We start from the raw sequence: 22,135 nt of genomic DNA, 5'->3' as shown, positions 1-22,135 counted from the left end.
ACAACTAGGTCTTCTGAAGCCACATGTCCAAAAGACAGAAGGAAAACCAGCAGGGAGAGACTTGGACACGCACAAGGGAGAGCTCTATAGAGCAGGGTTAGTCTAGCAGCAAGTTAAACAGAGGGAGAACCGGGGAATTCCCTCATCCAAATCCTCTGCCTGCCCCAAGCTCTGCATCCAAGCACTCAAACCAGCAGTCTGAGGAAGGCCAGCAACTGCCACAGTGTGTTTATGAACAGCCCCCCCCAGGCTGAGCAGCAACGCTCACCTGGGTGGGTTCAGGTACCTGCCACCACACACAGCATTTGAGGACACTCTGGAAACAGCCCAACCTGAAGAAGCAGCTTACGAATACCTCCTGCTGTTCTCAAGAAGAAAGCAGGAGTCCATGACAACAACCATTTTGCCTGTGCAACAGGTCTTTTCTTTCATCCTTCAGAGGTGGGTTTTGCCTTGAAGACTTCAGAGTGATCCATGCTCAGAGGCCTCTGCTATCTGCCAGGTGACACAACAGACAGCAGCTCCAGCCTAGCAGATTTTAAGCAACTACAGATAAGCAAGCTTATTGCAAAAAATTAGTTGCTGTGCTCTGGGAAGCAGGAGAACCAAGGGCTGGGAAGATTCAGCAGCATTTCCTTACCAAAGGCAATTTCCTCAGCAGAGTGACTGGAGCTGCAACCTTGCAGGCTGGAGAATGAGACAGCAGCAGCCACCCCGCAGAGGGCACAGATGAGGCTGGAGCTGCAGTCTCAAGAGCAGATCCAAGGAAAAGCTCAGATCTGTAGCTGCACCAGCAGCTTTAGGGGCATACAACAAGCAGAGAGGTAGATACAGCAAGGTGCTTCATCAGACACCATCAAAAGAGCTCACCTGCTGACTTCACCTAGAGGGACAGACATCCTCTCCAGAAGATTTGATCCTGCTGAAAACACCCTTGCAGGTTAGCATTGCAAACTTAAAGAGACTGGTTTTAGGATGATTTCCCAGTAGGCAAATCTGCTGTCCCACATAGGGACAGCTCCCAATGTAGGGCAGGACAGACCAGCCAGACCAAGCAGCTGAAAACCAGCCAGGGAGACCCAAAATCTGCACAGGGATCTGCTGTGCACTGCTGTTCTCCAGGCAAAAACTGGATCGAGACCCCATTTCCTTGTGCCACTTGAGGAACAGGGCAGTGAAGGTAAAGGATACCATCAAGGGCAGTCCCACCTCACTGCCTCTTAATCTCCCTCCCTGCTTTTGCAGAGCAATGAACTAACTCTGAGATCTTAACACACGTGCCTGCCTACTGTGAGGCTACTTTAAAGATAAGGAAACACTGCCTCAAGAAATACAGCCAGGAATGGCGGGATTGGAAGTGTTCAAGGCCAGTTTCCTGCAGAAGTCCCTCCCCAGGCCACAGAGCAGGTTTCTGGGACTTGTTGAAGTATTTCCAGCCTGACAGATCTAGTGGCAGCAGAGGGTTTGAGATGCTTTGCCTGCTATGAGACAGCAGTTCAATCCTACAGCCAATAACTGCCGGCAGCTCGAGCCTGCAGCAGCCACTGCCTCCAGAGAGCCTCTCTCCAGACACCAGGGACTGGCATTGCCTCTGGCGCACTCCCCAGGGCTCAGCACATGTCCTCAGTGTCTTACAGCACCAGGTGCAGCAAGAAAATTCACAAATAACCCTGTTGGGGTGCAAGGAGCTCAGCAGCCCTTTGGGAATAGGGTACGTAGGCAGGATTGGGGCATACAAACCATCCCTGCTGCTCTCCAGTCTCTGGATCAGCAGGCACCTGATCCCACTGCACCAAGCTGTGTGGTGACACCGCCCTAGGAGCACAAGGTGACACCAGATGGGTTTGCAGCCAAAGGTCCTTCCCAGGCTGAGGAAGCTCTGCGCTGGCAGGGAGAGGAGGTCCCAGCTCATCAGTACTCAGGCACAGCACTGCAGGGGACCACATCAGCAATATTTATAGCCTGATTGTTAGCTTTTTTTTTTGCATTTCCACCCTTCCAGCCACCTCCCTGTGGGTCTGCACAGCTGAGTCACTGCTGGAACCTTCCAAACGCTTGGGTGCCAGCGGCACAACAGCTCTGCTTGGCAGCGCCAGCCCTCCCTGTCCCCAGACAAAGGCCAGCTCTGCTGCAGCCTCACCTGCTCACAGGACACCCTGATGGAGACTCCGGGCCTTGGGGGACAAGGCCAGCTGTGGCTTTCCAGGCCTCAGCAGCACTTAGACATAGCAGCATCCTCACCACATCCTCCCTCTTCCTGTCATAGCATGGAAAGGCCACCTGGAAGCACCGGCATCTGCCAGCTCCTCAGATCCACACATCTTTCAGACACAGAACACTCCTCTACCACCCAGAATGTTTCACAGCCTTTCAAAAGATGCTCCTGAACTATAAGCTCTCCCCTCCCAAGGAGCTCCACTGCCAGTCCATGGCCCTTAGGAATGAGAAAGGGCAGAGGCTCTGCAGACACAGGAGGTGTGCGCAGCTGAAGCGCTACAACAGCTGTGCCCAGGGACCAGCCTTTCACCTCTCCAGTCAGCACACACCATCCCCAGCACTTTCAGAGCAGGAGAGTAACAGCAGCCCAGACTATCAGCATTCCTGGCCCAGCTGCTGCACAGCTGGGAAGGGAAGGTGGGACAAAGGGAGAACACTGTCTCTGAACCATGACACCTCCAGCCATAGGGCAACTAGACCCTCTGCAGAGCTGCTGAAGGCCAGAGCCTCCTCTGTGCAAGCAGCACAGCTGCAGCTGGGCAGGTTTTACATCCCAGCTATTCCCCCTTCATGTGTCAACGGGAATACCAGGAGTGAGGAAACAGGCCTCTCCAGACAGCACTGGGTGCCATCTTCCAGCAGCTGTTACCACAGGTTGTTGCAAACACACAGTGGGCGCAGTTCAGAGCCCAGGGCTGTGCCTGAAGTTCAGTTCTTTCCATGGCTCTTCCCAGGCCTCTGCGGCAGCAGGAGCTCCAGAACGATGCACTGCAGTCAGCGGGGGCACCTGACACCAGATACACCCTCTGCGAGCAGGGAGGTCACTGGAGCACCACCTTCAAATCATCTCCAAATGAACCTCCCTCCTGAAACCAGCAGCCCCTCCACCCCTGGCAGTGAAACCCCCCAGCAGGCCCTGCCAGCCCCACTGCCCAGCCTGCAAGGCACAGAGCCCACCCCAGGCTCATGCCAGCGCTGCTGGCCTGCCTGCCGGAGCACTGCGGAGACATCCGAGCCTCTGCCAAGGCTGCCTGGCAGGAAGCTGGCCAAGGGAGCAGTGGAGATGGCACAGCAGAGCAGGTGGGGCTGGGACATCCGCACCAAGTGGCCGCCACTGCGCGTGCCAGCCTCGTTCCGCAGCGCTGAACCCGTGGCTGGGGCTTCAGCAGCAGCAGAGCCACTCAGGGGGGTGTCACCTGCTCTAAGTGTGCTCTTCACCCATTAAAGACCCTGAAAGACAGAGACCAGCAGGGCCCCACTGGCTGCCAACAGCCAGAAGGGGCTCAGAGCACAGCTCTAAGGCACCAGGCCAGCCCGCTGCACACTAACGACTTGTTTCTCCCTTCTCCTTCAAGGTTTCAGCTGGCAATGAAAGGAGGACAGACAGGAGTGTGTGGTATTCCCTGGTTCATTAGGGGAAGCCCACAGGACCATGTGGAGGTCTGCTCACCAGAGCAGAGCAAGGCTTAATAAAGCTACAACAGCCTGGCTGCAGGCAGAGCCCAAGTGCCTGTGCCAGGGCCCACAGGCAGGCCCCACACACCAAGACTTGTGCAAATTAGATGTGCTGTGCTGATCAAGCTGTTCAAACTCTGCTACCCCACTAGTGTGGTTTTTTCAGTTGCTGTTTCACAACTCATGCAGGAACATTTAGGGCTGTGTCCCAGAAGCTTCTCCTAGCCTAAGGGCAGCATCCCCTGGATGGAGGTGGTCAACAGCACTCCCTTGCCCCCCTCCCAACATCTACACGGGCAAATCCCACTGCCCAGCCCCCTCAGAAGCTCTCTCTATTCCTGTCAGCACCAACTCCATGCCTGGGGCCTCTGTGTCACCCCAGTCTGCGCAGCAATGCACTCCCCTTTTAACAAAGCAGCAGCGTGCTGCTATAAAGGGATGAGTTTCTGTAGCAACCAGGCTGAACTTGTACAAACTCTGCCAAAGCACTAGATCTTTCCACGGACTGATACTTGAACGAACACACTACCGTTTGTGAAACTGGATTTTACAGCCCTCAAAGGCTAGGAAGTGAATTCTTCCCTGTTCTACACCTCTGCTCCAACACCAGGCCAAAGGGATGCACTAAGTTTGTGCACTCAGCATCCCTTTTTCTTGTGATTTAACAGAGAAGGCTGGTGCCTCTGGAAGAGTTAACTGAACCCCACATTGCTCCAAAGGAAGCACCCAGCACCCCAGGAACCCCCCCATCCAATGCCAGCTGCAAAAACAGACTGGAGAGGATTGAGGGGGAAGGGCACACCAGCCAGCAGCGCGTGGCTGCCAGCCCACACCCTGCCCATCACGTAGGTTTGTGCTGGACCAGAAGAGTTAAAACAAGGAGCCATTCCACTGCATCTCCTGCAGCCCACTGCCAGGCACAGCCCGCTATTTCTAGTTGAGCGTGGGAGTGGAGAAGGATCCCTCCAAGTCTCCCACCCAGCCAGCGAGCTGCCAGCTGAAGTTGTCGGGTGCTGGCTGTACCACACCCCACAGCAGTTGGGCAGTGCCAGGGCTGCCAGGACCTTTGCAGTCAGGCAGGGGGGTCCCCTGCAAGCACAATCCCCTCACCTGCAGAGCTACCTGCCACCAGGGATTTCCTGGGGCTGCCGGAGTGAAGTTCAGCCTCACTCCTACCCGGAGCGTTCAGCCTCCTGACACCACACCCCCCACCCACTCCCTCCAAAGGAAGCAAGAGGGTTTCTCCCCTCCCAGCGAGGCTATTCCTCCACCAGCATTACAGCTCCGAGCAAAACAACCCCGGGCACTTCTTGTCTGCAGTGAACTGACAGCAGAGCAGAGGGGGCTGTGGCATAGGCAGCCACAGCCTCCCCACCTCAGCTGCCACGTTACACAAGCACCACGGGTCGAGAAGCCCCCGTGAGCCCCCACCAGCGCCCTGTTACACAAGCTCATCGCTCCACATTAGCCTGAAACCAGCCAAAAACATACAAGGAATCCAACAACTGTTGCTGCGTGTGTCAGCAGACTCACCGGACTGTGTGCTGGTTTGTGCTGCAGCGTCAGAGTCCTGGGTGCTCCAGGGTCTGTCCCACCCTGTCAGGTTGAGGGACTGCAGGCCAAGGCACAGATCGTTGGTGTCTGGGAGGCCACGGGAAGACTCTTGCGTGGACGTGGGGAAAAGCATCCTGCTTGCCACTGCTTCTTCAGAGTCCTGGATGTCTGCTCAGATGGAGAACAAACAGAAGCTTGAGAGTTCAGGGCTGCTTTTTTTTCTTTTTAAAGAAGGAGTTTTCCAAAGCGTTAAGCCCCGAGCCAGGTCTCGTGCTGCTCTGAAGCCACGGCTTCTGCAACCAGCAGTTGCACCCCAAAAGGGAGGACTACCATATGTCCAGAATCCAGCCCCCCACCCCCCTCAGCCCCTCCACCTTCCTATCCCGTCTGCATTACTGACTGGGTCAGCATGTGACCAGGCTGCTGATGCTTACTGTGCTGACAGTGACGTCACTCAGCCATGCAAGAGAACTGCATCAGCTCTTACAAAATAAAGGTAAGAAGAAAGGATAAGATTTCCCCCGACAGACAAGACAGCAGCAGGAGGAGAGAGGAGCAGCTCCAGTGAATCAGGGGAGGCGGGCAGCACAAAGCAAGGCTCCCCAGCACAGCAGACACCAGGCTCAAGGCAGCAATCCCCTCAGCAACGATGAGAGCAGCAGCAGCGACAGAGCAGACAGTTAGTTTTAGTGCTACCCAGCTCTCCTCTCCCCGCCTCCCTCCACCCACAAAACCCAAAAACACTTTAGTCCTGGCCAGCCTCCAGCTGCTGGCTCCGATTCAGATCCGATGCAAAGCTTCACAATTCTGCTGGCATAATCTGTTTGGTTCAGCCTGGCCACTGTGCCTCACTGACTCGGCATTGTTTACCCCTGAGTAACAAGGATAACCTTCAACCCCCACTACCCAGAGAGCAGCCCATTATCTCAGGTCCAGCCCGAGCAGGCACATCCAGCTGGTACAGGAGGAAGAGGACCAGCCAGACCCATTTCACACCAGGAATCTTCACGGCCTGTTTACTTTCCTCCCGCCTGGTCCTCCCTTCCTAGCCCTCCCCTCCCTTGCAGGGTGTTCACAAGCCTACTGGTACTGGAGATGCCGGATTCTTGCCTCGGTTTAAGCCCGTGCCAACAGCCTAAGGAAACACAGCAGGTTCATAGTCTGAGAATTCCAGTTTAACGCAGGGATCTGGGGGCTGATGAAACCGCAAGATGCTCAGCTGTGCTACCCGAAATCTGAGTCAGAGGGCATTTATAAGCCAGCTTGAAGCAGCAGCAGCTGTCTCCTCCTCCTCCCCCTGCCCCCACAGCCTCCCACGGTGCCATCAGATGTACACCTCGCTCGCACACACCGCTCCCGGCTCTTCCGCGGGCGCTGCAGTCGCTCCAGCCTGTCACGTTATCCCTCACGTGCAGCCCCGGCCATCCCAGACAGCCTGACAGCATTCCTGGCCTCCTTTTCCACAGCCACATCCCGTGCCACTCGGACACCCAGGAGCAAAGCCCAGGCACAGGTCGGTGGCGGTTGGATACCCTACATGTGACAGGCCGCTGATGCCACCAGAGGTGGGACCCACCTTCACCCCACTGTGATTTGGGGAGTGCCAGCATTCCCAGATCCCAGCGAGGAGGCTGTGGCACCACAGGCAGGATCAGAGCAGCTACAACCATACCTGCTGGCAGCATTCCACCTTCCCCCTCCCAGCTGCAGCCTCCTCCACAGCACTCCACCAGTACAGCACCCACCGGGGTGTTTCCTACTCCTAGTAGTACTAGTACAAGCTGTAGTGCCAATTCAGTCACATTGCTACCAAGCACCTGTAACAGCATCAACTATTAACTCCGGCAGCATCATGCTGCATCTCCAGCAGGGCATTTCACCGCATCAGTTCCTCCTGGAGCTTTTGGATTGCTTGTTTTGGATGTAGGGAGGAGAGGACATGGCACAGTGCTCAGACAACTCAGTTCCCACAGCAACCACAACTTGCCCATATGAATATGCAACATCCTTGCGTTTATGAAAATGCACAAGTGCTGTGCTCTTGCCCAGATCCCTGGCAGCAGAAGACTCCCAGCCCTTTAAGGACCAGGATCTTACTAAGACTCAAAGGGTTAATTCCCACCAAGCTTCATCTTCTGGGAAGCATGGATACAGCACTGACTGACAACACAACTTGAACCCAAACAGCTTGGAAGAAACAGACTACTGAAGAAGTAAGGAAAATAGAGAACAAATTTATCAGCAACAGGAAGCACTCACTCCACAGCATCCAGCCACATTCTCCCTCACTATCTGCATTTTTCAGGAAATAAGCTGTTTTGTTTAATTAAATCAAATCAGATTCAAGTTCAAAAGATCCATGATTCCCTCTGATGACTTCAATCTACAATAAAGACAAGCTCCCTGCAATCCAGTTACAGCTTTAGCTGCTCAGGCACAGAGCAGAATTCACTCAGATAACCAGCAGTTTTTAATTAGACCTTTTCCCACCGGAAGCAAACAGCCAGCACAAGTCTGCTTCTCCTTTAATGCTCCCAAGCCAGGCTAAAAGATGGATACAGATCATCCAGGAAAAACACCAACTTAAAAGAGAATTTAAGCAGATTTTTGGAATAGTTCTTTTTAAAAGGCTAGAGTCTGGAAATTTGTTACAATGTAATCAACTGCCGTAGGCAGACAAAACTAATCACATACGAGAGCAGGAAGAATTAAACTTAAAAAAAAAAAAGAAAAAAAAAATCAGTCTAAAGAGTCATAACCTCAAGTTATTCATAGCTAGATACCTACCAAATACTAAATAACTTCACTTTGCAACCTGACACGACCCAACCCAAATGCTTCGCTGCAGATTTTTCCAAGGCCCAACCACCAGCACAAGTCTTTCCAACCTGGATTTTTCCCTGGAGTTGCCACTGGAAGCCAACCATCCTGGCAGAGGGAGCTGCGCTGCCCTGGGCTCGTGCCCGAGCGTCTGGGAGAGACTGAACTGCCGCCTCCCAAGCCGGTTCGGTTTGATTTCAGCAGCATCATGAGATCAAAGTCCTCAGTGAAACGCTCCCTCACTGGTCTCAGAGCAGGCGGCTCTCCTGGATGACGTGCTGCTGCCTGTCCGGGAGATCCCTGGAGCCAGGACGCACCGCAGCACAGGCCGGACAGCTTTCCACACCACCACCCCCATGGAAAGCTGCATTTTCCAGGCTTCAACTGTCAGCACTGGATTTAAGACATTCCAAAGGCTTCTTAGAGGAGAGGACCTCCAGAGCTCAGCTCTCACCTGCAGGCAGGGACAGCTCCCAGCACCTGACCCCACCCCAGCTCACCCTCCTCACTCACACCACTTTAGGCAGGTGAGTTTTCACACAGGAAGCTGGGCTGGGGAGCTCATCTGGTTAAAACCAAGCCAGAGGGAGTTAGTTTTAAGCCTGGCTCATTCTCTTGATCTGGTATGCAGCATGGCTGCACCAACCAGGCATTTTAAACAAGAAAGTACTTAGGAAATTACAGCCTAAGCCTGCATGGGAAGGACACACAGGGCCTGGCAGCAGCAGCTGGGATCCACAGGCAGGTTGTGGCAGGTGGGTTAAGAGAGCAGGGGGAGCAGGAGAGATGTTAAGAGAGCAGCATGATTCAGCCCTCATTCCACAGCAGCAGCATCCCTGTGCCATCAGACACTTGAAATGTGATGCTTCAACCAAGCACAAAGATGTTCAGATGTCTGAGCCTTCCAAACCCAGGCCACTCACACAAACCCAGCTAATGATCCAGCAAATGGAGTTTATCTTAAAAGCTGTTCCCTAATTCCTCTGGACCTTCTCAGAATGGTTAAAACAAACATGATCCAAACAAGCTAGATCCCACTCCTACCACCTCCACTGCCAGGAAGAGCTCTCCCTTTGCTCCCACAGGCTGGTTTCCAGCAGAGCCTGAATCCAGATAAAGTCCCTCCATGAACAAGGCCCCCTAGTGTTGAAAGCAGGGGAATGATAAGCCCAGCTCAGCTGTAAGCTCTGTTCACTGACAAAACCTGACTTACCTTGTGGACTAAAGCTCTGACCAAGGCTCAACTTCCAAACCAAATCCAGAGAAGCATAAGGCAAGATGAGCAGTTCGGCAGCCTTTGGATCACAAATGGGAAGGCAGCTGGCAGCAGCAGCACTGCTTTTCCTTTCACACCTCTTTACACCTCCAGTTGTAAAGGCTGAGAATTGCACCCCTGAAAACTAAGCCTCTCAAATGCATTTTGCACACAAGAAAAACAAATATCAAGTATAAGCTTTTAGAGGATCAGCGATTTGTATTCCCAAAGTACAGTGGAGATCATCAGAAAAGCACTTGTTAGTCATAAACCTACAAGTTACAAGAGGTTTTCCTGAAACACAACTAAGCATCTCCCCTCTAATCTGAAGGTTTCCTCAAGTGGAGTCACTTGCTGCTGTGACCTATTTCCCAGCCAGATAAAGGAGTCTGCCTTATTCCATAACCACAAACACTTCAACAGCTGGTAAACAGCTAATTCAGAAACCAAGGAAGAGACACTGCAACAATCTTGCTGCTCTACCTTCCTCTTCCAAGAGTAACAGAGGCCATCACAGAAGTACAGCACCAAAACCTGAATGACAGAGCTCAGTACATCAGGAAACTGCTGGATCATCAGGAACACCACCCACTTTGTGACCACTGCAGAGTACAACAGCTCCAGGCCAAGCACCTGCTCTCTGCACAACACTGATCTGCTTCAAAAACCGTTTACTACAGTCACTTTTCCAGTACTGAAAAGCATCATACCCACTTAGACAAAGACCTGTCAATGTGACACTTGAAATCCAAAGGCCGGGACACAGGCAGTAGGTGTGCTCCTCTCCTGGGGCACAGGTGTGGCGTTTCACTGTTCCAGATGTGTGCCTGGCATCCAGTGTTCCTTTGGGGCAGGCAGAAGGGTTCTGAGCTGCCAGATCCAGCTGAGCTCCTGCTGACACTCAGCCTCAGGACCTTGGGAATCCCACACACTACAGGTAAGGAGAGCTACCTTTTGGGTCTCTGCATCCTACAGCATTTTGTTCCCTGATCTCAGACCATACACATCAGGTCAGCTGCACCCAGTGCTGTCTGGCATCTTCTGTCAAGGCTGCAGGACAGGGAAGAGCAGAGGAATTGACATTTCAATATCAGAGACATTTTTTGGGTGGCTAAACAAGTGATAGATCATTAACTGACTCCAGTTAAGAGCAAACAGGAAGCCAATTTAGTCATCAGCTAGTCTGGGTTTGCATTTGTCCTTCAGTTTTCCTTAAATAAAGCAGCCACTCAGAATCATTAGGACCTGATGGGCCACAACTAACAGCCTTTACACTTGGCACCTGAAGCCACTCCCATCCACAGGAAACCATTTCCCATTTCTTCACACAATGGACTGTCAAGTTATAGCAAAATAATGGCTGCTTTCTCTCTTTTAAGTGAGCAGAGCCTAACAAAAGGGAGATCAATGCAGCTGGGACATTTGGGGGTACCATAATTCTTTAAAGTTCTTTCTAAGCCAGCACTGCCTTCAGTTGAAGCCAAAAACAGGCATGCAAAAGCTCAACTGGGAGCTTTACTCCTAGCTCTCCTTAGGCTGGAAGTTGTGCCTACAGAACAGGATTATTTCAAAAGCTGGTTTAGTATTTCTGTTTTTTTTTTTTTTTTTTTTAAACCAAATCCGGTAGCAGCACCTTCCACTAAGCAAGTCCCAGCTTTAAAGCCTGGCAAACAAACCACCTGCTACATCAGGAAACTGGCCTTGCTCAGATTCTTATTCAGACCAGTGAAGAACATGCAGAGCAGCTTTAAAACCACATTCCCTTCAAAGCAGCTGCTCAAGGACAAGCAGCATTCCAGCAGGAGATGTTGACTCCCACCTCTGTCAAGGCCATGTTCTTTCTCCCACCTCCAAGACCAGGCTAAAAGCCACTGAAGGTTGATGTCTGCACTGAGGAGGTTCTGCCTTTCCCTAGAGAGGACTGAAGCAGCCTGACAGGCAAGTGTTCTGCAGCACCACAATCCTGTCCCAGAAGCCACCAGACAGGTTCTACAATGACAGCTCTCCCCACACTGCTGCACTGTACCCCAAAGTTTGGGAAAGAAGCCTGAGCCTGGTGCTTGGGAAGCTCTTGGAGCAGCCCCCTGCAAAACTCAGAGGTGGTGGTGAGGCTGAGCATGATGACACAGATGACTCTGATGAGGCAACCACATTCACCAAGAATTACCATCAGCTGCAAACTGATCTTTACAGAGACTAAACATTAGGTATGGCAAGCTGAGCCTCCAGTGGCAGTCCCAGCTCTGCCTGGATGGGGATAACACTCCAGCTGCGTGGATCCCGGAGCGCTGAATCAGCCTGTCCTCTCTCACATTGCTCAGACTGCTGCTGTACTGATCTCATTGTGCACCCAGGAAGGTGTCCCCACACATGTTTCCCCAATAGCATTAGTGAAAGGTCATGAACTTCTGCCATCCCTTCTCCACCACGTGTAATCCTCTTAATGCTCAAAGGGCCTTCTTCAACACAAGTCCAAGCCAGGATAAATTTAGTTTGACCTGAAGATGACAACTGAAAAGCTTGAGGGACCAAGAATAGATAAAGGTCCAAGCTTTTACACTGCTGGAATAAAATCTCTTCCCCAAGTTCTCCCACTAAAAGAGTTTTAAAGTTGTAAGAAGATAGTCCTTTCACCTGTTATACCTATTGTATTTATGGTTGATCTCCAGGCTCATTAAGCCTGGTATGATAATCTAGCCTAACTACAGTACACCAGTTTTTCTGGAACAAAGTAGAAGTGCCACAGGCTCATGAATTCTTCAGAAGTGACTTGACTTGGAGCAGTGACAAGACACTACAAAGGATCTCTCTCTGCTGGTCACCTACCCAGAAGCCAGGCTCACAGAAGGCAGGATATCCTTGTTCAAGGTCCAACAGCCTGCTCCAGGCTTAACCATCTGCCCAGGGCAGCAGGCAGTTAGCTATACTATATTCCGAATTTTAGTGCTCAGCTTTACAGGCGTCAGGTGTGAATTTCTGCACAACCTAGGCCAGGGTCCAGGTGCCAAAGCATCTCCCCATTTAAGGATCACAGATGTCCCAGGATTCACATCCTTGCTAGCAGTGCCAGCTTTTTTCATGAAGACTCACCAGCAATCCATTAAACAGTAAGAGCGGCACTTTTCAGCTCCAGAGACAGGACACAGCTTGCAGAGCTGCTGCATTCAGGCCCTTGGTCCCAGCTCCAACACTAAGGAAACAAGGCTGGGACTGCAGGAGACCCACAGCTCTGCACTGCTGATGCTCAGGCAGGTGTTGACTCATCCACCAACTTACACCTGGTAACTGCTGGCCCAGGTTGTTCTTTTACCAGTCTCCTGTACAGCCCAGGGGCACCTTTATATTTCCACCAGCAGAAATGGTGAGGGCACCCAAGGCAGCCGCTCCCCAGGCCTGGCTCAGCAGCACCCTGTATCCTTTGGGAAGTGAGGAATTCTCTCCTCACACAATCACAACCATCTGTGCTGCTGCACCAGGGATTTAATACAAGCTAAAGGCCTGCTGTCAGGGCAGCTACTGCTGAGCAGGGCCTCCACCCTGGTCCCCAGGCTGCACGAGTGGCTGTACCAGCACTCACAGGAGAGGGAGACTGGCCTCAGCTGCACAGCAGGAACGTAAAAAGCTGCTCAGGGTGTCCCCAAAGTACAACTTCCCTGCAGTAAAAATAACATTTGCAAGAGGAGGACTCCCTTTTTTACATGCAAGTCCCACTGCACTTGCCCTACAAGGCATCTTCAACAGGAGTTACTCAGTGATCACCTGAAACACAAGCGGTTTAATACAGTTGAAGGGAAGCTCAGGGTTTCCAGCCAAGGCACCTCACAGCAGCTCCACACCAGGACAGACTCTCCACTCCAGACATCCCTAAGAAACACCACAGGAATAGGCAGAGCAAGCAAACATTCACAAGCAGCAGGTCAGTAAGCAGGCCCATTTCAGTGTCAGGCAAACACCCCCATTCCTCAGAGAAGAGTTCTCAAAGTCTAGAAGACAGCACTGCAAATTAAAATTGATGTGCCCAGACCTAAACCCAGAACTAACCCACAACTTCACAGGATGAATCTGCCATAGAGGGTGGAGACAATTCCCCTAACAACCAGGTTAACTTTGGCAAGTAAGCTGAAACTTAACTAGGAAATATCCTGAAAGTGTTCTATGACGCTATGAAACATTCCCATCCTAAATGGAATAGGAAGGGCTATAGCTAAGATTTCTACAAGACAGTCAGAAACAACTCTTTCAGGAACTCACTGTATGGAGATAAAGGAAAATACTTTGGTTTATTCCTCCCTTATGCTTCCAGTGCATCCAGATCAGATATAACACTGACTCCCACTGTGCCAGAGGACAAAAAAGGTCAAACCCGCTCAGTCCAACAGCAAATTTCTAAGAATGCACCACTAACCCCACCACTGACATTAGTTAGCATTCACTACTCAGCTGCTCAGGAGTACCCAGCACATCCTCCACTGCCACCTTACCAGGCATGCTTCAAGCACTGCTGGCCATAGATCCAGCCCTCGAAGCCAACGGATTCACTTCCTCTGGTATTTCTGCAGCGCCAGCACAGGATCACATGGCCAGATCAGCCCCTGGTCCACGGTGCTAAGCCCTTCAAATACCCAGGAGATTAAGCTGCACTGGAAGTCATCTGGTAGCAGTCATTTCACTAGCCCAGAACAAAGTTACACTGCACAGGCAAATAGACCCACAGGGTGCCTAGACACCTGTTTGGAGCTTTTTTCCCCACACATCCACCTGATTAAAACTTGGGTTTATCCACGAGCCCAAGTCAACCCTGCCTCCAAGTGACTGCAGAGAAAGCTGCTCTGCCCACAGCAGCCTGCAAGGTCACCAGCTGGGGAGGTTTAGCCCTTTACTTCCCACTTTGTTTTGGGACACATCCAGAGGGTCAGTTTGTTTCCAATAATGGCCGAAGCATTTATTGACCCTATACTTCCAAGGCTAGAGAGGCAACAGCAACCTCTTTCGAGTGCCCATATCCTTGGCACGAGCACCGTTGCTCAGAGCTGCTTTGGCAAGAGGAACATCAGGCACAGGTACATTTACTGGCAGACCTGGGCTGCTGCAAAGGGACAAAAGCACGTCCTTCACTCGGATAAAAATAAGACCCGATCCAACACTCTTTGCTTTGGCACAGAACTTCTGTTTTGAGGCAGCAGAACATGCCCACCCCCCCTCAGCGTGGAGGAAACAAGACCTTGCAGCACCGATTTCATCACACCAGGCTTGCTTTGCAGGAAGGTCTGCACTCACCTGTGCTGCTTTGGTGTGCTCTTAAATACAGGTTAATTGACCTGTGGCAAACATGGTTATGCAAAAGACTTTTGAAATTTCAATATATGCAGCAGATCAGCCTCACCAACCCTGCAAGCAGATGAATCCTGCCTCCAGGAGAGGCAGGCTAAAAGAGTCTGCTGGAATCATCCACACTAGGAGCTGGCAGGTCAGGCAGCAAGCACTCACATCCTGCCCACACAGTGACCTGCAGCATCACAGGAAGGCAAGCAAGCCTTCCCAGGCACCTCCACAGTGCCAGGGAATACACGGCTTATTCATTTCAGGCACACAAGCGAAGCCTCTCAGCACCAAAACAGCATTAACCCTGATTCCAAGCACCTCTGATCATAAGCACATGCCAGCACCCATCCCACCAACAGTAACCACCACCACCACATGTTCACCACGTTCCACCAAGTGCCTCCCCCCCTTCAGCCCCCCTCCATCCCAGCCACATCCATCACCTGGCAGGGTATCACATTTACTTTTTGTGACAGGCGTGGTGCAGACTCCACTGAAATCCAAGGAGTTGTCCAACATGGCATTTATTCGGCGGAATATATCTGCATTGCTGCAAGTGGAAAGTGCAGGGGCATTTGGGCTATCCCAGCAGTCTCTGATGCTCCTCCCAGGATCTTCCTTCTGGTAAAAAAGAACAAGTATTTGTGTCAAATAGGCAAGTACTCAGCTTTCGACACGTTGTGGAAAGCTGGAGTGCCTCCAGTACTCACATTAGCTTTCGCTCCAGGTCTTAGCAACACTCAAGCCCAATTCTTGGCATTAAAGAAGCAGTTAAGCAAACGGGTCAGCAATTTGTCAGCAATGCACATCGAAGCAGACTGCCTGCCACACACAGGTACCAGGGATGGACTCCAACAGCCATAGCACCCAAACTAGTTGGGTTGTGAACACAGCTCCCTGCTGCTGTTCTCCAGCACATAAAGCTAAAGTAGATCTGGTAACAGAGCCACACGCCTTATCCCCAGAATCAGCCTCCTGACACTGGGGAATGGGGGGATGCTCGTGGTCAAGGCAGACACCACAAAGAACCACAGCAGCTTCTATGCACAGCAGAGGAGAGCAGGGCTCCCCTCCCCACCCGCGTTAGAGTTCTCAACATCTTGGAATGATCCAAGTCAGCAGCAATCACTTCAGAAAACAGGTTCGCAGAAAAAAAAAAAGCCAACCTAAAAATACTACTTCCAAGCTAATCAAATAGCCCCAAATCCTGAGGAAAGGCAGAGGATCAAATACTGATCTTCCCTTCAGGCAGCACCTCCTACCCACAAAGCAGGTTACCCCAAACCAGCTCTGCTTTAGCACAACCCTCCACGGGCACGGATCCACCAGCATCAAGGTTTTGGGACCATCCTAAACAAGGACTACCTCTTGTAAAGCTTGTGCACGGGAAGGGTCAAACCCCTTCTGCTCCCTGGTGCCGGTGCAGAGAACGAGGAACAGCAGATGCTTCCCCGGCTCTGCTCACAATCCGCTGACATCCAGGATCGTCTAGAAGCAGCTGCACCACATTCAAACCTCTGCCAATCTAGAAACCGCTAAACATGACCTCTCCCAGCATTTTTGGGCCAAGAGCAGGTCTGCCCGCCACCCAAAAGCCACTGCAGGACTCTGCTAAGCAATCGGTATCGCCGGCAATTAAGACCCGCATTAAAGAGAGGAGCGGGGAGGCACAACCTCGCCAGTCCTGGCCTCCGGAGCAGAATCCCGGCTATTAAGCAAATCAAGTTAAAGAACTGAACTGCAGCGAGGCTGGCAAACGAGCCCCTGCTCCTCCAACACACTCTAAAGCTCTAAATTGGGCCATTTGTACTTGTCAAGGAGACATTTAATACAGGCACCACCTTTTGGATGTGTTCCTGCAAGTTTCGGGCCTCACTTACCCCACAGTTCTGCTTCACTCGCAAGCAAGTCTGAAGCGCCGAGCTGGTTGTACTTCCAAATGACCCCTTGGTGATCTTTCAGGAGGCAGGACTACACCGCTTTCACGCGGAGAAGGCAATTTTAGCCCGGCCCATGTCTGGGACTTGCATTCCACCTCATTAGGAGCGCTGTTACTGCCATAATGCTCGATCTGACAGTTTTCTCCACCCCCCCCCTCACCATTTAGCTAAAAAGCAAACGAAAGCCAGTCCTGGAAGCAGCAGGAATAAGCTACTGCATTGTCAACTCGCACGATGCCTCCTGGCGGGACCTGAGCAATTGCTGGAAAACTACAGCCCATTTAGGACTATTAGCACCTTTTCAGCACTGAGGGCTGGATTTTTGTTATTGAAACGCTCAGCCCACCCCCAGACAAGGTCCCGGGACTCTGCAGGAGCATTTCCAAAAGCAGAACAGGTATGGCTGAAAGCGAGCTGCAGGCTGAGGGAACAGGCAGAGCAAGCTTTAAGTCATCTTTATAAAAAGCAGCTGGAATACAGAAGCTCAATTTACAAAACTATTGCCAGTCGTCTTTAATAAAAAGAAGCGCCGCATCAGGCTGCCTTGGCACAACTGTGGAACTCCACATTCTACTCCTGTTCCTGCTAAAGAACCACTTCCAGCGGGAGGCAAAGCTTTTCGCTCGGAGTCTGTGCTAGCGAGACAAAACAACCCCGAGCAGCCAGCCGAGCACCCCACCCATTGCTGCTCATTTAGCCTCTGATACTTCCCACAACTGGCAACACCAGTCCTGCTCCAAACAGAACAGAAACCAGCAAGAGCACAGCCAAGGCTTTCCACAAAAATCCCTTCCACTACAGAGCTTTTAACCTTAGAGTGTCAGGGATATCCTTGAGATTACTGCAAGCATCCTGGACACAAGGAGTTGGTACCCAACCCCATGTAGGAAGGGGCTCGTTGCTCACCCTCCTCCCTCAACCCCTAAAATAAAGCTACTCCTTTGAGAAGGTCTCTGGAGGTCTTCAGAGCACGCAGGGCTCAAACCACCCCCAACAGCCTGGATAGGACGGTGGAAAGAGTTTGCAACGTGTAGCTGGAGAATCCACCCAAATCCTTTCTTCTCGGAAATATACTAATATGTCCAAAATATACCAAAAATACCAAAGTTCAGCTCCGAGGCTGCGTCCTCAGAGCAGACTCCGCTCTGGCATCCCCCCACCAAGACGAGCACTCCCGAGCCTAGCTCACTTTCCCTACTCCACCTTGAAGGATTTGGCAACGCTGCCTCTCCAGGGTTCCCTGGAAGTTCTTCACACGGCAGCTACAATCTACAGCTACAGCCCACGCCCCATCGATCCCCGCTGCTCCCAGAGGCACCAGTCCAGCAGCACTGGTGGGTCCTTTTGCGGGCCCCAGCAGTGACCAGGCACAATGTGAGACACCCCGAGGCGTAACCAGGGACCCAACAGACATTCTCAGCCATTCCACCCAGCTACAGCTCACAATCCCAATCCAGAGAAGCAGACAATTTTACCAAGCCGATCGACAGGTGCTTTAAAGCCACCAGAAGTCAGACACCACTTCCTGACACCTGTTAAGACACCCCCTGTCTGTTTAAGAGCTGCGAGTTTCTGGGGAAGTTCCTGATCACACACAGAGAGGGGGAATTCAGTTCCCTGCAGCAGGTTTAGCACCACAGAGCAAAGGATCCTGAGGCTGCAGGTTAAATCACTGTGGCCGAGCTGGGACACAGACACAAGATGAAGCTCAAGCAGGAGTGCAGTCCTCCGTATCCCGGCTCAGCCAAGAACCTACGTCCAAGCAGGAAAATTCATCCCCAGGGCACAAGGAGGGCACTCTTAGGCTCCAGACACCTCTAGCAGTCCAGACAAGACACATGGAAGTGAGAAAACAAGCGCCAAAGAATAGGGAGGAGGAGTTTCCCCCTCCCTCAGAGTAACACAGAGACCACCAGCAAGTCTTACCACCGCGGCAGATAGCTCTTGTTTGCTGGCTGTGCATCACGAAGGTGGCAAGTCCCTGGAGTTCCCAGCCCAGCAGCCCCATGCCAACCCCACAGCCCACGGTTTACCTGCAGGAGGTCCCACTCCAGGCACAACCTGCAGCACTCAGTGTTGCTGGGACAAGACACACCTGTGCAGCTAAACCCACCAAAGCTGTCCAAGGCAAGTAGAAATAAAGGCACCTCCACAGCCCCAGACGCACCTGCAGGAAACCTAGAGATAATGAAATCCCTGGGCTAGGCAGAACCTGCAGCATCACAACAGCACTGGCACAGGATTAGGATATCCTAATCCTTAGGGAAGTCATTAAACACAGTCTGGCTGCCGGTATGGCCAAGATGTGCATTAGCTCCTGGGGATGCTGTGGAGCAGGCAAGGTTCATCCACCTCAGCTACACTGCAGCCTTTGCTTTTTATATCTTCCCTAGAAATCCCACCTGAGCAGCACCATCCTGATGCCTGGAGGGTTTATTGTAGCTATAGCTACAGCCAAGAGGGCTTTGAATCCCAAGACAAAAATCTGAGATGCTGTTAATATGGTGCCAGTCTCAATATAACCAAGCCAAGATGGTTCTGTACTTCAATGAAAGGCACCTCTAAAAATCCGTTTTCAGTGATGTGTTTTGCTTCCCAAGCTGAAGTCAGCTACACTCAGGGCAAAACACGACACTGGTGTAACTGTTTCCACCGAACAACACACTCCCACCCCGAGCTCATCCCAGACAGGGTTCAGCAAATCTGCACCAGCACTCCCATCATCAGCAAGGCTGAGCTTAAGGAGCTGTCCAAGGGTTTACTGCGTGAAGACATCTTGGACACAGCTGGCTGGAATCAAAACTGGAAAGGATTTTGATGGTCTTAATTCACAGGAGAGCACTGACTTCAGGACAACACCAATTTTGCCAAAATTCCAGTTTTTAAAAACCAATTCCCTGTCAAGACAGCTACTTCTTAGTTTTGTTGTGTTTCTTTTTCTTAGAGCAAAACATTTTGAAGCCATCACTCAAAAAGCCTTGTACACAAGCAATACCCACAGCTGCCTGTTGCAGCATAATATCCAAGCTGAATAAGGTTTTAATTGTTTGATGGAAACTTTCAGTCGAGACAAACTGCAACAAAGCAACAGGCTCCTGAAGCTCCTCACAAAGCCCCGTTCCCCTCTGCGCACAGCTGTACCTGCAGCCCCTCAGCAGAGCTCCAGGTGCCAGCACACACCTCGTTAGCCCATCACAGGGGCAGCCACAACGAGCATTAATTGCTTTCAGCTGGGGAACAGCGAAAGGTAAAGAAAAGAACTTGTTTTTCAGACTTGCCTCTAAGTTGCCATTGCCCACACAGCACACGCAGGGGCAGAGTCTCCCGTGTCACCAACAACAGCCAGACACTACATGGAGCTGGCAGCACCCGCTTTAAGAGTAAAGCGGCAGCTTTGTTCACTTTACACGCTAAAAAAGGCAGTTCAGAAGCATGCAGAACTACCACTTGCAACAGCAAATACCCCCTCCAGCCAAAACACGCCCCACCATCCAAATCAGAGCTCGGTGCCTCCAGCCTAACTGCAACCCCCTAAAAACCTGGGATGAGGGGAACCGCAGGCACCACTCGCTCGCAGGACTGGGACCCGGTTTCCTGCAGCGTTTCCCTGAAGGCAGCGCGGGGCAGTTGATGGGTTCCTTGAGGCTGAGCTCCCTCAGAGCCCCGTTCTCCCGGCGGTACCTCGGCAGAGGGACCCCCTCGAGTTGGTCCAAAGGAGAAGGGGAATGCCATCCAGCGCTTTGCACAGGGAACGGGGGAATCCCGCTCTCCTGCAGGATGGGGGTCCCCGGCCCCTCCCCACCGAGGGAAGCGGGGGTTCCCACCCGCCCTCCACACAGGTAAAACGGCGGGAAACTCCCTCCCTACAGCCGCGTGAAACCACGTGGCGGGGGCGGTTTCACGAGGCTCAGGACGGCAGCACGTGGTCGCACTCACCGGCGGGAAAGCCATGGGCAGCGCTGCGTGGGGACGGTCGGTCCGTCCGAGAGGATGCGGAGGGCACACCGGGGGCAGCGGGACTGTGCCCGCCCCGCCGGCTTTTATGGGCCGGGGGGGGGGGGGGGGGCGGGCGGGAGTGGGGGCGGGAGGAGGGGGGGGGCCGCACCTGAGGGGAGGGGTCCCAGCGCATGCGCGCGGCGCGCGCCGGTCGCGTGGCACCTTGGGGGGGCGGCGCCGTCGGCGCGTTCCAGCCGCGGGCGCCTCCGGGCTGAGGCGTGAGGGGCGGCGCCGCCTCCCGCGCGACGCTCTGAGACCTCCGGGGTCCCCTCAGCGCCCGCCGCGCCCACACACGGGATGTGGGGTTCACTGTGCCCCCCATGAGGGGGTGGGACCCCCGAGGGGTTCAAATGGGGTCTGCCCAAGGGCAGCTTCAGCACCTGGCATCTCTCCACGCATGGGCTGTGGACTGTGCTCCCCGTGAAGGGATGGGACACACACCCCCCCCCCCCCAGGAGTTAAAATGGGGATCTTCAAGGGCTAAAATCAGCCTCCTAAGGGAAACGGGGTGATGGTGGCACTGTGGTGTCAGGCTGCCCCCAGGTCTGGCTGCCCCTTGCAGACACCTCAGGGCTAGCTGCTCTTCACACACAGGCTGCGGCACGCGCTGAGCCCACGAGGGAATGGGGCCTACAAGGGGTTAAATCAGCCCCCATAAAGGCAATGGGGTGATGATGGCACTGTGGTATCTGAGTGCAGCCCCTCTCTCAGGGACACCTCAGTGCTGGCAGTTCTCACATGCAGCACGTGGTGCTCACTGTGCCCCTCCCATGAAGGAAATGGGACTCCCAAGGGTAAAAATGGGGTCCCCAAGGGCAGCCTCAGTGCCAGCAGCTCTCTGCACTTGGGCCATGATGCTTGGTAAACCCATGAGGACATGGGACCCCCAAGGGATTAAATGAGGCCATCCAAGGGGAATGGGGTGGTGCCCAGCTGGAGCCCTCCCAGCCACACCTCAGCACCAGCAGCTCTCCACACACAGGCCGTGGTGCTCCCTGTGAGGGGAATGGAACCCCCAAGGGGTTAAAATGGGGTCCCTAAAGGGAATGGGGTCATAGCAGCGCTGTGGTGCCTGGCTTTAGACCTTTCCGAGCCCCCTCAGCGTCGGCAGCTCTTTATACATGGGCTGTGGTGCTCACTGAGCTCCTCATGAGACAGTGGGACCCCCAAGGGGTTAAAACAGCCCCCCTAAGTGGGATGGGGTAGTTGTGGTACTGCAGTGCCTGGCTTAGCTTCTCAGTGCCAACCATTCTCCACACACTGGCTGTGGCACTCGCTGAGCTCATGAGGGAATGGGACCCCCAAGAGGTTAAAATTAGGTCCCCAAGGGCAGCCTCAGCATTGGCATCTCTCCACATACAGGCTGTGGTGCTCAATGAGCCCACGCAAGAATGGTACCTCCTAGGGCTTAAATCAGCCCTCCATGAGGGGATGGGACCTTCAAGGGGTTAAATCAGCCCCGCTAAGTGGAGTGGGGTGGTGGTGGCACTGTGAGTCCTGCTTCAGCCCTGACCCTCAGCGCCAGCAGCTCTCCACATGCTGGCTTGTGGCACTCTCCCTGTCCCCCCCTGTGAGG

The 22,135-nt window shown here is 52.9% G+C and overlaps 1 protein-coding gene across 8 annotated transcripts in view; it reads right to left on the bottom strand.

The window, feature by feature from the left end:
- CPEB1 (cytoplasmic polyadenylation element binding protein 1) overlaps window positions 1–20,617 on the bottom strand; it is a 39,033-nt gene extending 18,416 nt beyond the window's left edge. For 2 of the 8 annotated variants that reach the window (XM_064668630.1, XM_064668633.1), the window contains exons 1-3: window positions 20,500–20,617; window positions 15,067–15,244; window positions 5,206–5,394 (exon numbers count right to left, since the gene is read on the bottom strand). In XM_064668630.1, the coding sequence (XP_064524700.1) occupies window positions 5,206–5,394; window positions 15,067–15,244; window positions 20,500–20,514 (382 nt within the window). In that variant the 5' untranslated portion in view covers window positions 20,515–20,617. Of the gene's footprint in view, window positions 1–5,205; window positions 5,395–5,660; window positions 6,105–6,246; window positions 6,271–6,336; window positions 6,470–15,066; window positions 15,245–16,503; window positions 16,623–20,499 lie in introns of those variants that run through there. The other 6 variants (XM_064668632.1, XM_064668631.1, XM_064668634.1 and 3 more) reach the window with 6 other exon arrangements.
- Window positions 20,618–22,135: the final 1,518 nt, after the last annotated feature.

Source organism: Pseudopipra pipra, chromosome 12, assembly GCF_036250125.1.
Source record: "Pseudopipra pipra isolate bDixPip1 chromosome 12, bDixPip1.hap1, whole genome shotgun sequence".
In the NCBI taxonomy this organism is placed as follows: Eukaryota; Metazoa; Chordata; class Aves; order Passeriformes; family Pipridae; genus Pseudopipra; species Pseudopipra pipra.
Note: the sequence above shows the minus strand (reverse complement) of the source record. Positions and strands in the feature narration are given on the sequence as shown.